At 39.0% G+C, this 14,710-nt stretch overlaps 2 protein-coding genes across 7 annotated transcripts; one reads left to right on the forward strand and one right to left on the reverse strand.

The window, feature by feature from the left end:
- Positions 1 to 1,027: 1,027 nt before the first annotated feature.
- Positions 1,028 to 7,049, forward strand: LOC122061510 (beta-1,6-galactosyltransferase GALT31A). Of its 2 annotated transcripts, none has more exons than XM_042624791.1 (11): positions 1,028 to 1,469; positions 3,422 to 3,524; positions 3,623 to 3,684; positions 3,885 to 4,093; positions 4,203 to 4,266; positions 4,355 to 4,427; positions 4,548 to 4,668; positions 4,749 to 4,836; positions 4,952 to 5,077; positions 5,161 to 5,273; positions 6,798 to 7,049. In XM_042624791.1, the coding sequence occupies exons 1-11, from the start codon at positions 1,354 to 1,356 to the stop codon at positions 6,944 to 6,946; spliced, it is 1,224 nt and encodes a 407-aa protein (XP_042480725.1). In that variant the 5' UTR covers positions 1,028 to 1,353; the 3' UTR covers positions 6,947 to 7,049. The 2 variants fall into 2 exon arrangements, with proteins under 2 accessions (XP_042480725.1, XP_042480726.1); XM_042624792.1 differs by having other exon boundaries at positions 1,034 to 1,469; positions 5,161 to 5,270.
- A 788-nt stretch (positions 7,050 to 7,837) lies between these two features.
- On the reverse strand, positions 7,838 to 11,841 carry LOC122061511. Of its 5 annotated transcripts, XR_006134661.1 has the most exons (4): positions 10,750 to 11,838; positions 8,804 to 8,874; positions 8,354 to 8,692; positions 7,838 to 8,245 (listed from the first exon to the last, which is right to left on the reverse strand). XR_006134661.1 is itself a non-coding variant. In XM_042624796.1 (3 exons), the coding sequence occupies exons 1-3, from the start codon at positions 11,641 to 11,643 to the stop codon at positions 8,610 to 8,612; spliced, it is 1,032 nt and encodes a 343-aa protein (XP_042480730.1). In that variant the 5' UTR covers positions 11,644 to 11,841; the 3' UTR covers positions 7,838 to 8,609. The 5 variants fall into 5 exon arrangements, 4 of the variants coding, with proteins under 4 accessions (XP_042480730.1, XP_042480728.1, XP_042480729.1 ...); XM_042624796.1 differs by having other exon boundaries at positions 7,838 to 8,685; positions 8,804 to 8,865; positions 10,750 to 11,841; XM_042624794.1 differs by having other exon boundaries at positions 7,838 to 8,692; positions 8,804 to 8,865; positions 10,750 to 11,840.
- Between the last annotated feature and the right edge of the window lie 2,869 nt (positions 11,842 to 14,710).

Here is a 14,710-nt window from a genome sequence, read left to right on the forward strand (position 1 = left end):
ATTCATGAATCATGATAATATGGCCGGCCCTTTTGGGTTTTCTATTTCCTCACGTCGTAACAACTCATCTCGAATTTGGATTCGCTTCTCTACTTCTCTTCCTTCCTAGCAAGAACAAGTTCTTATCTGGTGGTCCAACCGTTCCCCCATCGAGCATCGAGCATCGAGCATCGAGCATCGAGCATCGACGGACTTTCTTCATCTTTGCAGCTCTCAAATGAGCTCATGACTCACTCAACTCAATAATATAATAAGTTTATAGAAGACGTGGGAAACTGATCGATCTCCAGTCTTCCAATTTAGATCAAGATCGATCCAACTAATAGTCTAATACCCTTCAAATTTTTAAATTCCTACCCAGCCGTTGGACATTGGAATCTTATGTATGGTCCACTTCTATAAATTCTGAGAAGTTAGGACCCCATTATCAAAATCTCTCTGCATATACGTACTGATATACATATATAGAAGGTAATGAGAAAAGAACCCTCTTTCTCTTATTTTTAAATCCTCAATGGGATTCTGCGAAAAGAGCTTCCTACTATTGAGTTGGAATTGCAAATTTGACATTCGGGTTGGGTTCCGACTTTCGACAACGAACGAGCAAGTAATAAGGTCCTGCGAATCCAAAGTCCAAAGATGATCCAACGGCCGGAGGTGGCAAATCATCGGGTTTCGCGTGGCTCAAAGTAAACGTCCCAACCTGGGAAACCGTTTGCATCGGTTGTGGTGGAATGACGGAGACTGGAGATTGGAAGAAAATTGAAAATTGAAACTTGAAACTTGAAACTTGAAACTTGAAACTGAGCAGTAGTAGTGACTAGTGAATAGTGATCAGCAGGCGCAGTGTAAACTTTGAATTAATTACAGATTAACTGCTTCTCTGTGGGGTATGGGCTGTGCCCATTCTGCAATGGTGAGGTGGGTACCCGGTGGAGTTGCTTGCCTGTCATCTCTTTACTTTTAAATAATATTTGAAGGAATATGTAGCCCACAGAGGCAGAGAGACTCTCTCTCTCTCTCTCTCTCTCTATCTTTTTCTCTTCTTCGGATTTCTCTTGTTTGTACTAAAAAAAAAAAAAAAGATTTGGCCTGTTTTCTTTTTGGCAAATGGCAAATTGATGTTGGTAGAGCAGAGTTACTCCTTTTCGTATTTCTGATGGGACTATTGGAGTCATTTACTACAACTTTGTGACGCTTTTTTTTTCCTTCTCCTAAGAAAGAGAGAAAACCTACGCGAGTAGAAGCAAAAGGAAGGGGGAGAAGACAGAAGGGCAAGCTACTGATTCAGAAGAAAGAAGCAGAAGAAGAAGCAGCAGCATCAGCTGCATTGCGAAGAGCCGGAGCTTTCAAATGGGTCTGATGCCCACGAGCAGACACTCGAAGGCCGGCGGTGTTGGAGTCTCTACCAGATGGGTTACTCTGTTATGCATTTTGAGTTTCTGCTTGGGAGTGTTGGTCGTAGACAGGTTGGTTGTGTTTTTTTTTTTTCCTGGCAATATCCTTAGTCCTATCCCGTTCCTCTTCTGAAATGCTTGAATCTGTTGATCTCTCCCTTATTTCACTAGTCAAAAACAAATTTCATTACAATTTTTCTTCCTTCCATTAGTGGATTTTTAGGTGTCGGTGACATAGCCCTCAATGTAAGATGCAAATTTGACATTTCGTTTCTGGATTATGATTGCCGTGTTCGAGACATCCCTAGGAAAAACATAATCTTGGATCGGATTTTCGTCTATTTTGTGCAATGAAAGACTAATCTCTGGGTTTTGGGTTTTCAATGGGCTTGAGCTAGATGCGTCCGCAAGGGCTTACATCTAGTAGCTTGTCTTTTTTATTATCTCTGTTTACACAGCTGCCCAAGGATTTAGATTCCTGGATACTGTGAGCTGTTCACAATGGATTTCTTTAATCCATCTCCTCTCCCACCCCACACCCTAAAAAAAAAAAAAAAAAAAAAAAAAATTACTCACGGGTTGAGATCTCTCGTCTCCTTCTTGAATTGACTCTGAGAGTTGTCAGAGCTGATTAAGACAACTCTCACTGATGTGATTGTGATTAGTGACCATATTCGCCTCGAATAATTTAAGCTGTGAGACCCAATCTTCCGATGTTCATCGTGAGAGAAAGGGTGCCTAAGTATGCACAAGCCTTGGTTAACGACTTTTAAGTCCATTCCATTGAGGCCCTTTGCTCTGATCATTTGTTAACTCAAGAGCAACCTGTTTCCATTCTGTTATTATGCTGACCTTTTACTTTGGATTCTTAAATCTGCTAGAGTAACTTAAATGGCAGCTGATAATTTCTCAAGTATCTTAATCGAAGACAACTATAAAAAATCGTCTCTTTAGAATTTTGTTTATTACCAACAAAATAAATTTCAGAGGCTCCCTGGTATATTCACTTCAACTGTTATTAGAATCTTCTCCATGGATTTGGAGAAGCTTCAGAGAGGGGGAAAGTCTAATGTCCCCACCAAAAGGTCTATCTAGAGGTTTTCTTTCAAAGTAAATATCAGCCGTGAATGCGATCCTTCAGTCCTTGGTGTCTGATTCTCAGAGTGAGACCATATTGCGATCAAATTTGACCACTGCAACATTTGATGTAGTCAATGAGAAAGGTATGGACTAAAACAAATTCTAGCATGGCCCTTGAGTTATTTTGAGTGCTCAAAATAATGTTGGCCTGATGACCATCCCTGCTGGTTTCCGTGTTCCATTTGAGATTCTGCTTTTATTTGTTGGGAGTGAGTACCTGAGAGTTCTGTCTTGAAACAGCACATTTTGAGTCATTTGCTAAATTTATAGGGAGTACTAACATACTTGCTGTTGAATGATGACAAGCTTCCTTTCTACTTGAAGGCTTATATACTACTCTCCAACTGGCATTTTCTTCCTTCAAACCTGGCAGTATTTATTCACTAAACTAAGGATCTCTCAGATTTCGTACACACAAATCAAAAGAAAAAATTATAAGTCTTGATAATCCTGTGAAAGCGAAGTTGGATTGTTGATAAGAAAATGATTGATGGGCTTGACATTTTTTGGGCTATGGGAATGCATTTCACCAGTAGTAAAGTAACATCATGGCTCTTAACTTTATGTCAATACATCGATGCCACATTGGGAGATTGGATGTTTAACCATACGGGTTATTTCTGGAAGAACAAGAATCACTTTCTTAATAGTAGAAATCCACTTATAGCCTTAGACGGTCCTCTGGACATCAGTTCATTAGATTTCATATCACAATTACATTTAGTTTGTATTGATTAGGTCATCTACTATGTTTATTTGGCTCACTAATTCCTAGACAGAGAAGTTCGTTCTCTGGTCTAGTTAAAATACTCATATATTTCAGTGTGCATATTGTCTTATATGTTTCATAAATTTGGACCAACCATTTATGTCCATTTTCATAGGTTATGGGCTACTCCTGATACAATCAAACCAGATAAAGAAGGTTCAACTGTCGAAAAGCATCAAGAGCAAGACCCTGAACTGGTAGTTAATTGTGATAAAAAGGCAAGTGAAGAAAAAAAAAATGTTGCAAGTACATGATTTCTCTCTTCTTGGTTGATATAAACTACATTTGGAAATAAATTTTCTTTAAATTGTTTCAGGACTCTTCTCTTCACGCAGGAGACATCCTCGCTCAAGTTTCCCGGACACATGATGTAATCATGTACTATCTATATTCTTCTTGAGTACTGTTACGAGTTTCTAGAATTCACCTGCAGTTCATCTCTTCTTTACTTCATATTCATTTTATTTCTTCTTGAATTGATTGACATGAAAAAGGAAACACAAAAGGAGACCACTAGGCGACTTGGTCTGAGTTTATTTATATGGTTTATATGACACATCATGGCATAATACTTTCAGGAATTTAGACAAGACAATCTCCTCCTTGGAGATGCAGCTAGCTGTAGCTAGAGCTGCCAAAACAGGCAATGAGGAAGGATCTCCAATGGTTACAAAACCAGGAGTTGAGCAACTGGAACGCCAAAAGGTGTTTTATGTTATGGGAATCATTACTGCATTCAGCAGCAGAAAGCGCCGTGATTCAATCAGAGAAACTTGGATGCCCCAAGGTCTGATGCTTAAATTATTACCTATTCAATTGTACATGTATTAGAGAATTTTATAAAATGTATTGATATTATCCGATTTCTGATATTTTCTTTTATCATTTATTGCCAGGAGATGAACTAAGAAGGTTGGAGAAAGAGAAGGGAATTGTTATTCGGTTTGTTATTGGCCACAGGCAAGATATTTTTGATTGCTTACGATTTGTTGCTTACATGAGGGCCATTGCATTGACAGATATGGTGGTTTGCTTTTCTGAACTCCAGTGCAACCCCAGGTGGAGTTTTGGATCGTGCAGTTGATGCAGAAGATGAGCAACGTCATGATTTTCTGAGACTGGTTCGTTAACCCTTCAGTTGCAAAGGATTATTAAGTTGGAAAAAATTTCCTCCAATCTTTCTGTTACTGCATTAGATGTGTGAAATTTGTTATTCAGAGTTAGGATCATTTTCTTTGTAGAACCACGTGGAAGGGTACCATGAATTGTCCTCAAAAACTCAAATATATTTTTCAACTGCCGTTGCAAAGTGGGATGCTGACTTTTACATTAAGGTTGATGATGATGTACACGTCAATCCTGGTTAGTGGATCTGCATCACTCTTTGATTGAGTTATACTTATAAACAACCATAGATTTCAATTGACTGTAATATGCAACAGGTATGATTGCTTCTACTTTGGCACATCATAGGTCGAAACCACGTGTATACATTGGTTGTATGAAGTCTGGCCCTGTTCTGTCACAGAAGTAAGAGTGCAAAATCTTGCGTCTTTCTGATGTAGAGACATGCATTTAGTATATTTATTGCTTATCTTTGTGCTTCTACAGATGTTCCAAATACAAATATTTATATGTTCTGCAGGGGGGTCAAGTACCATGAACCAGAATACTGGAAATTTGGCGAGGAGGGAAATAAATATTTTAGACATGCAACAGGACAATTGTATGCGATCTCCAAAGATTTGGCCACCTATATTTCAGTTAATCGGTAAGTTCATAAATGATATCTTGATTTTCTTTTCATTATGTAGTCTTGTCATTGTTGCATATTCATGGCATTTTTTATTTCAGGCACGCACTTCACAAGTATGCAAACGAAGATGTTTCTCTGGGTTCTTGGTTCATTGGTCTAGATGTTGAGCATGTTGATGATAGGAGTCTCTGCTGTGGAACTCCTCCAGGTAGTGCTTGTTGTAACATTTTTTTTTTTTTTCCTCTTTATTTCTTTTCCTCAGTGCTCTTCAGTATGATTGTTTCAGGCAATTGATTGAAAGTGAATTTGCAAACAGTCATCTTTAAAATCTGAGTCAAGCATTGACCTGTTCTGGAAAAAAAAAAATGTATATATGTATATACAATGACAGGTTCTTTAGTTAATTTAATAATTTTGTCTAAAGTATCAACATATCCTAGCTAACATTTAGCATACTGAGATCATGCTAGCAGGTTTTGGATGCTTTACTTCTCATCAAGGCTTCTGCTGGATTCCATGATTGACCCATCTGTGCTGTGGTCATAATGTTATATAATTCATGTCATCATGTCCCTAATGTCGCTATGTGTTGTTGAGTTAGCTTTTGGCCAAGTGTGGCAATAAGAGACCAAGATGTTTACCACCTAAAACACTCTTCCTTGAGCAGTACCGTAGTATGAATGATCTCTACATACTTTTGAGATATTTACTAACCCTAGGAACAGTCAGGAAGAATGACTTGCAACCTGATGGAGTTTGCTAACACTTCACAACCCTACCGTTTCTCCTCTCCTTTGCCTTCCACCTTATATTTTAAAGAATCCCGGGATCATCATGAAATGAAAATCCAACCTAGCATACAATCTTACATGGTTTTCAGCCAGCCTTACTGTAGAGGGCAACTTTGTGAAACAAGCCATCAATTTCTAGCTAGAAAGAAAACTTGTGGACCTAATCTTCCACCAAAAAAGGAAACCTGAGAATCACATTATTGTTCATGAAGAGGTTTGAGAGGTAAGATGGGAGTATTTGGTTACCTTCTCTTAGGACATGCTTTAATCTCATTCCAAGCTGCACGATCCACTTTACAATTTTAGGCAGTCACTTGTAAACAGCGTAGTGTTGTTTTTCCAAATCGGTATTCATCTTTCATTACTGGAACAGCGATACTTCCAACAAAATAAAACCTGTTATTAAACCTCTTTCACTCCTGGAATAAGGATACTTCAAATCCACTTTGACTGTAAATTTTGCTTCTACGAGAGGTTCTACAAAGACTACCTGGAACTTTTCCCTTCCCCCCATTACTGGCATCAACTAGACAAAGACTAGCTGGATTTTTTTCCGTTTCCTTTCCCCAGCATGTGTTTCATGTTGTTATTATAAGGGACAGAGAGAGGTCTCTTCACTGAATTATGGCAGAGAATACCTACAATGATACAAAGAACTGAGAAGCGAGGCTGCCAAGGTACATCGACACACTTGTGCCTGTATTCAGCCAAATGTTTGATTTTTAAGGAGTCACTACAGATTTCTCCACTGTTTATTGGAGTTACACTAGGAACAATCTTTGATTTGTTATCAAGCTTGTGATGTGTAAGCTTTTGTTGGTTGCTCTTGTCTAGTTCAATATGGTATTCTTGCCAGGCAACTTTGATTTCTTTTCCCTCCAAATCTTCTCTCTGTCTCTGTCTCAAAAATGGTGTTTCACTTGATTAGCTTTTGATTTTTCCAGATTGCGAGTGGAAGACTCAAGCAGGCAACCCTTGTGCTGCATCATTTGATTGGAGCTGCAGTGGCATTTGCAAATCTGTGGAAAGGATGGAGGAGGTACACCAACGCTGTGGTGAAGGGGATGGAGCAATCTGGCATGCAAACTTCTGAAACTTGATCACTCTTAATTATTTGCTTCCTTGTAATATACTTCCACATGTATTTCGGACGGAAGTCGATCTGCTTTCAAATATGCTGTCTACCCAATTTTGCATATTGATATCTTGAGGTAGAAGAAGACCACACCACCACCTACCAATTCTACTGAAACAAAAAGTCTTCCAGACGCTTAAAAATGACAAATGTTACGTGAAAGAGCTTCAAACCTGACCCAGGTTCGGTCCTCCTTCCTGCGCGTGTGAGATCTTTTTTTTTTGGTGAATTCGAAGCCGTCTGAGATCATGAGCTCATAAAACGGTAACGCAATCTTGTCCAACGCAACGTGCCATGAAATATACACACCCAGTTTTAATATTATGGCACTGGTAGCGCTTCTAACGAAAGCTTCTATTTTTCTTTTCTTTTTTGAGTAGAAGTGTAGAACCAAGAAATTAAACATTGAGCTGATTTCGGTAGTACCTGTGAGGTTGTAACCTCAGAGGTGGCTCCCTGCTCAACCATCTCCTTAGTATCATGAAGCCCAGCTGGGCTTTGTATTAGCAGTCGCTTCATCGCTTGTAATCTTCTGGCCGATATGGGTCCAATGGTGAGCTAAGCCATGTATTTACTATCGAATGCTCAAGTTTGTGAACCCTTAAATGATTAAATCTCGCCTTTCTCCCACCTCATTTTTTTCCCTACCCTCCCCAATTTAGGGTATCGATATCTCTATATTCCATGTTCCCCCACCCTTTTTTCTTAGGACCGAGTTTCCCTCAGTGATGTGAGGGGAGTGGGGAGGGGGTTTCTACACCCTACGATCACATGGTGAACCCCACAGCACAGCACGGTCAAGGAAAACCTCATCCCTCTAATATAAGGCAAAAGTCTTTTGTAGGCATATGATAAAATTACACAATTTTTTTATTAATAACATAATTATAACATAGCAGTAACCGGTCATCATTTACAAGTTACCATACGAAAATAACATTTTTTTAAACAATAAAGACCAGAGAAACTAGAACCCAAATAATCCCTACATTGTTATAAACTTATAATAAACGCACCACCGACTAATGACAATCAAGCCAGTGCAGCTGCAAAATCAGTTGCATACAAGTGACCCCCGCAGCAAGGTAAAACCAAGAGCCGGACAGAGATAAAACTGCCACCCCCTTGAAGCAAAGGGAAACTTATATCGGTTGGTGCAACAGTGATGACCTCTACGTGCAATGCAAAAAGGCTCTGCTCTAGGGTCTTATGGGTAAGGTGACAAAGATTCAGCACTGGACATTGAAAAGCATTTTCCTGGAAAAGAGAATTAAAAATCGTTGGCAATCCAATTGCTCCAAGATAAGACGAGATAAATTCAGTCAATTCGAAATTGATCCAACAAAAGTGATTCAATATCCTGACCTCACTTGTTAACTCTTCCAGCTTTTCAGGCCAAGCAGATCTCCTTTCGGGGAAAATTCACTTTACAGATCTCCTGAACTCACCTCACCTGTTAGCTGGCTGAAGTGCACCTGGTTTGCTGGTTTCTTCATTTCAGTGAGGGCATTTCATGTTGATCTATGTCCATTTTAACAAGTTGGATGCATCAATTTCTAGCAAAGTCTTCAGCAAGTATCCTAGAGATTGCTGCTGCTTGGAGGCTGCACACCCTGTTCCATCATACTTGCAGAAATGCCTTGTACATGGAAAACAGGGGAGTAACTGTTGGCAGGTTTCCTTGGTGACCTTGAGAACTGTGACCTAAAAGACATAGTCATTGCCATCAGATTATGATTTCATAAGACCATAAATTAAGACCATGAAGCAAGGAGATTGTAATAAATAAGAGCTTCAGAATTGTCAGACACTTGCCTCATTTTAGGAACTTGGCTTCCAGTATCTGGTGTCTCCTTGCAAAGTTCCTCAGCAGCATTCTGATGAACCTAACAGGAAAACAATACTATTAAAGCCCACAATAGAACATATATGCACCATCTAATGACATGCCGCTATGACCATATAATTAAATGTCAACCTCAAATACCAATGTCAAAAGCAGAAGGATATGGCTGGCATCATCTGTGTCTATATGCTAGATTAATTGCTATCAAGCATGGTAAAACTAATATACAAATGAACTATATTCATGCTGAACTATCACCAGGGGCATCTCAGCACATCACAGACTGATAGATCAGTGTCAGTCACAGAGTACAAAGGGCAGGCAGAAAATCATTTGCAGTGAAAAGGAGGAATGAATTTTTCTAATAGGAAGCTATGGCCACAAGAGTAGAGTGAACAGACATATCGGTAAAGCTGATCCCAAATAATTAGGATTTGGAACAAGCCTAAACTGGTCTGAGTTCAGTAGGTGATATCCAAGAAAAAACTATATATATTTTTTTTACCCCCATTTTATTTAACCTGTAGTAAAAGATGTAGCATAAATTAAGATTACAAACACTAATATGGTTCACACAAAATTATATATATATATATATATATATGGTTCACACAAAACCAAGGAGAAAATAAGCATATAAAGCAGTGAGTAACAAATTACCGCTTGATCTGGTACATGTTGCACTAGTCATGATTGAAAATCACCGTGACTGAGCCCTGCTTTCCTCTCCTTTGTTTTTTGTTTTTTTTTTTTTTTTCACCCCCTTAAAGAGCTCTTCTACCCAAATAGAGATGTTCTATGTTCCCAAACACAATCGAAAATATTTACTTACGCTTAAGCCACTAAGAATTATATAAGAAACTCCATCCCATCGACCCGTACTACCCCGATTGTAATGAGAATCAATGATGGGGAACAGAGAATTTGATGTACAGTTCCACAAACTCCTATCACATCTGTAATATCATAAAAAAGAGTTGAAAAGAGAAGGGTGAATGACAGTAATGTCACCTCTACACTACACACACACATACACACAATCAGAGGAGCACTATGAATGAATCATGGCAAGTTTAAGCCAATAGATACAACTAGAGTACCAAAATACATTTTAGTATTAAAGAAGACATGAAATCTTAGTGACCTCAAAAATGATGTATTTTTACTAAAAGTTAACTATTGATCAGCTATTCCAGGGTCTTTGGCCCCTACTTCCAATATCCTAATAACTAAATGGGAGAGGGTTCCCTAAAAGTAGAGTGGCGCCATGGGAGTGCACACGGGAGCATCAACAATAGCAGGATTTCTGCCTTTCATGGGAAGCGAGGCAGTCATTCTCACCACCCCCCCCCCCACCCAAAAAAAAAAAAAAAAAAAAAAAACCTGTCTGTATCAAGGGGCCACGTTGCCTTTTAAACTTCTTTTTCCCTAACTAAATAGTAAATATAATACAAGGGAAATCTCCACTACAAACAGGCCTTAGCTTGGCGAAAACAAGGAAGAGGATGATGGCCTGCAAATTAGCCTTTACTTAAGTCCCACAAGAGGTGTGGGAGTGAACATGTTAAATGTCACCGGCAGTTGAGCCATAAGATGCCCCCTCAATCCAAAGTTCCCAACAGCCATATGATCTATTGGTTGGAGAGGTCACAACAAGCTTTGCGGTCAATGTTCTATCGCGTTATTATAGCCAAAAAGACTTGAATTACCCAGCACTGCACTGAGATACTAGTAACGAAGCTTGGAGAGAGAACATGAAATAAATCAAGCATAAACAGGATAATATAGTTCAATCGAAGCTTTTGAGATGTAAAAAGGAATCATTTTGGTTATTTTAATGAAAGCAAATTATCGCAACAGACTCATAAGCCAGAACACTACTCTGCTTTAAAGAAGCCTGGGTAGAGTATAAAACCTCATAGGATGGATTTGTAAGTTCTTCCCGACCTGCCTCCTTGGATGTGTTCAACGGTGGTCGAGAAAGCTTTTTTTTCTTCTTCCCTCCAACCTTCTTCTTCTTTCCACCGACCTTCTTATCAGACTCACTTGCCTTCCTCTTTTTTCTAAACGCGGTCCAATTCCCAGACATCCACCTCTTGTCACGGACCTTCCAAACATTCCCCTTCCTAAAAATCAGTTTCCCAGATTTCCAAATTGAAGAACTCGTGTCTATGATGGTTACTTCGACGCAAGAGTAGGACGAAGGATCCAACTGCGACTTCTCCTCTGCGAGAGAAAGAGAAGCACTCTTTCCTCTCTTCTTTGTCACGAGGCTATACTCGTTTTGCTTAACTTCTGTTACACTGTTATCGGCGCTTGAAGGTGACATTGAGGGTACACCGTCAGCCTTCCGTAGACTAGCGGAGCGGCCATCGTCGACGTTCGCAGATGCAGAAAACAAACAAAGTCTAGGGTTAGGTTGTTTCCGAGAGCTCTTTTTCTCCCCAGATCCTCTAATCCTGTCGAGGCTGGCCTGGTCTCCCATGTTAAAAAGCTCAGCAAGAACATTGGTCATTACATTAAACAAGTTTTCCTTCTTCCTATGCTTCCTGAAGCCGGAACTGACGGAGTTTTTCCTCCGTTCTGCGACTGATTTGGTGTCCAACGGTGCAGAATTGGAGATTAGCTTAGGGGAGTCCTTCTCCTGAACTACATCAGAAACAATGACGTCGGAGGTAAGAGCCTGATCGGAGTTAGGGTTTAGGAAGCCCTCAAGATCGAGATCATCGCCGACGGGAAGACCTTTAGAAGACCGAAGCCGGTCCAACCAACTCGATTCCGATTTAGCAGACGGAACAGAGCAGATCATCTTGATATGGAAAGGGAGATCGTCCAACCCTCAAAGTACAACTTCGAGTAGGAGAAAACTGCAGAACGAGCAGAGTGACGGAATGAAATTGTTCAGGTCATGAGATCATCAGTTGAAGGTCTCCATAACTTCACTCCACCCAGTGCACCGTAACCAAATTGAAATTACCCTCTTCCTACGATAAGTGGTTTCTTTTTCCTTTTCCTTTTCCTTTTCTTTTTCCATTTCATTGAAAAAAAAATGCCATGTCGCGCTGTCGGTGGTTTTGCGCAAACACGAGCGCGTGAAATTTTAACCCTTTTTTTTTTTTTTTTTTAATACAGGTTAATATATTTATGCGTAATCAACCCAAAAAGTTTAATTTACATAGATTAAAAATCCAAAAAGTGAAAGAGACCCAATTCATCTTGCACGTTAAAGGGGTGATTTTCCAAGTTAAAAAGTCTGTTAGGATTCCTAAGAACATACTTAATGAACAAAATTGAAAAAAACGTAACCAAATATTTGATGTCCGTGAATATTTTAAGTTTAGACCATATTAGATTGATTTATAACTTCTTTTTTTTGTCTTTGTAGAGTAGAAAGATTGACCTAAAACTTATGACAAAGTAAAACTTTGATTTCAACACCTACCCCTTAGACTTATGTAGGTCTTTCACAAATTAGCAGCCCTTGTGCCAAAGCGTTGATCCTTTGAAAGTTTATTTGAAGAATATAAAAATTTCCACAATAGAAAAACAATTTGAAAGCATAAAATTCAAGTCTGAAATTCAAAAAATATTATTCCAGAGTCCTAGACTACATCCTACATTTTCATGTAGTCAAAATTGCAACATATATTCTTTTTTTTCTTTTTTTTTGTGGTAAGGAATTGCAACATATATTCAACATGACGATACTTAGTGGGCTCTTTACAAAAGACCCTATAGAATCTAGACTTGATTGTTTAGGAAAAACCTTTCATTCTTTTCATGTTTTTTTGGTGGTTCTAAGACATTGTTTGGTTGTGACATAAGGGGCAAGGTGAGGTGAGGTGAGATGACAATTGAGGTTGTCTGGATATATGGATGGGGACGTGGAAATTGAAAAGTAATTCATGTTTTTTATTTTCTGCCTTCTCCATCCACGATGCCTATGTCTCCCACTCTCTCCTTTGAAATGATCTCTCTATCTCTTAGAATAATTTATTTTCAAAGGTATTAATTGGGTATTTTTTGTTTGTGTAAACTATATTGCCAAGCAGGGAAACAATCCCCCCACCTCCACCTTTTTTTCTCTCTTTCAGTTCTTCGAGTTTGCTTGACATTGCAAGAATTAATTATAATATGTGTAATCCTCACCCTTTCCTTGTTACAATTTACCATGGCAGATTTCAGATTTCTCATTCTTCTCTGAAACCAATATTCAATAGATTGTGCTACTCCTTGTCTGGATGTCCATGCACACTCTCACATTAGCCTCGACACTGGTGCAAACCATGCAACGTTGTAGTAAACTTGCACCTTTTTTTTTTTTTTTAGAATGTACCATAATTTAATATAATTGAGAAAAGATGCCTGCTCAATCGATGAATCACTCCATTTTGGAAAAAGGTACAAGCCATCCATTACGCATAAGGCCCTCCACACTTCAGTAGATTTTACATATCTTGTGATTCGACCATGATAATCCAATAGTTTTTGTGAGGCTAAACTTGTCAAAATAAAAATAAAAAATAAATGACTTTTCTAAAATTAAAAAAAAAAATCAGAAACCAAGAATTTATTAAGCAAAACCAGAGAAAGAATATACCTTTCCAAAGAGTTACAATGAGTAATATATTAGGGTGCATGAGACCACCAACAACGAGCCAAATCAAATCTAACAGTTCCCTGAACTAAAGGAGAGCGGATCAGGTTCATGTACGAGAACAATCCCGTACGTCCTTGGTCCATAGATTTGAAATCTATTAAATGAAAAAAAAAAATGGATTCCAAATCCACGGATCAAGAATGTACGAGAACATTCTAAGGAAGATGGAAATCTCTTACAAGCAAGAATTACACCTAAAGAATCACTTAAAATGACAAGAGAAGAAAGGCCTAAAAATCTAACCAACAATAAGTTGTCCCTTGCGGTGATCTGGTGGACAAGTGGGCCCATGGGATAGGAAGTAGGGGGGGGGGGATAATGGTAAATGGCTTGCTTAGAACTCTCAACAAGGAAGGAGAAAGAGTGTGTGTGTGTTTTTTGTGGCATTTGTAGGGTAGCACACTGCCATTTGGTCATGCGAACTGTGCAGGAGGAAGGTCCGCCATCCACCTCTCGTGATCCACAGCGAAGGACGATGCCATAATTAATCATGAAGTTTAAATGCGGTTGTTGTCTATTGTTTTGGATACTAAAAAGTTGGGGTGGAGATGCATTTTATTTCATATATTCTTTTAGGTCGGTTGGTCAGGCTCACGGAAATATGTGGTGTGGTGATCCCCGGACCGTAAGTTGATATATGTTCATTACCGTCCACACCCTTAAAAGTCCGAAACCTCACATTTTCGTCCACTATTTCTACTCAAGACAGCCTACCCATTCAATCAGCCGTGCAAACTCATTTCCCAGCCCCAAAAAAAAATCTTAACGCACATGTGTAATGCATGCGTCCTACAACGATGCACGTGATAAATTGGTGCTGTGAATGGGCTTTGGGGCTTTTTGGAACAACCTTGCTTCGAATGGAATTAGGGTATTGTCAGAATCAGAAGAAGTTGTCCGGCACTAGTAGGCTCAATCGGACTCAATTGGAATCAATTGGTATACTTGTGGGTCGAAATTGGATAAATATGGGTTTACATATGATAAGGTATTGAGCCTAGATCGATTTTTTCTTTCTGATAAAGTGCCTAGATCCCTTTTTTTTTTTTTTTTTTTCCTGGTACAAACCTAGATCGAAGTATGTCCTATCTTGGCATTCACAACGCTTAGTGAGGAGCTTAGTCAGGAAGAGGTTATTTTTCACCATGGTGAAAGAAAAACTAGGTCTTAACTCTTAAGACAAGTTGTCATAGTTTTTTTAGACTATTTCCACCCC

Source organism: Macadamia integrifolia, chromosome 14 (genome assembly GCF_013358625.1).
Source record: "Macadamia integrifolia cultivar HAES 741 chromosome 14, SCU_Mint_v3, whole genome shotgun sequence".
Classification (NCBI taxonomy): Eukaryota; Viridiplantae; Streptophyta; class Magnoliopsida; order Proteales; family Proteaceae; genus Macadamia; species Macadamia integrifolia.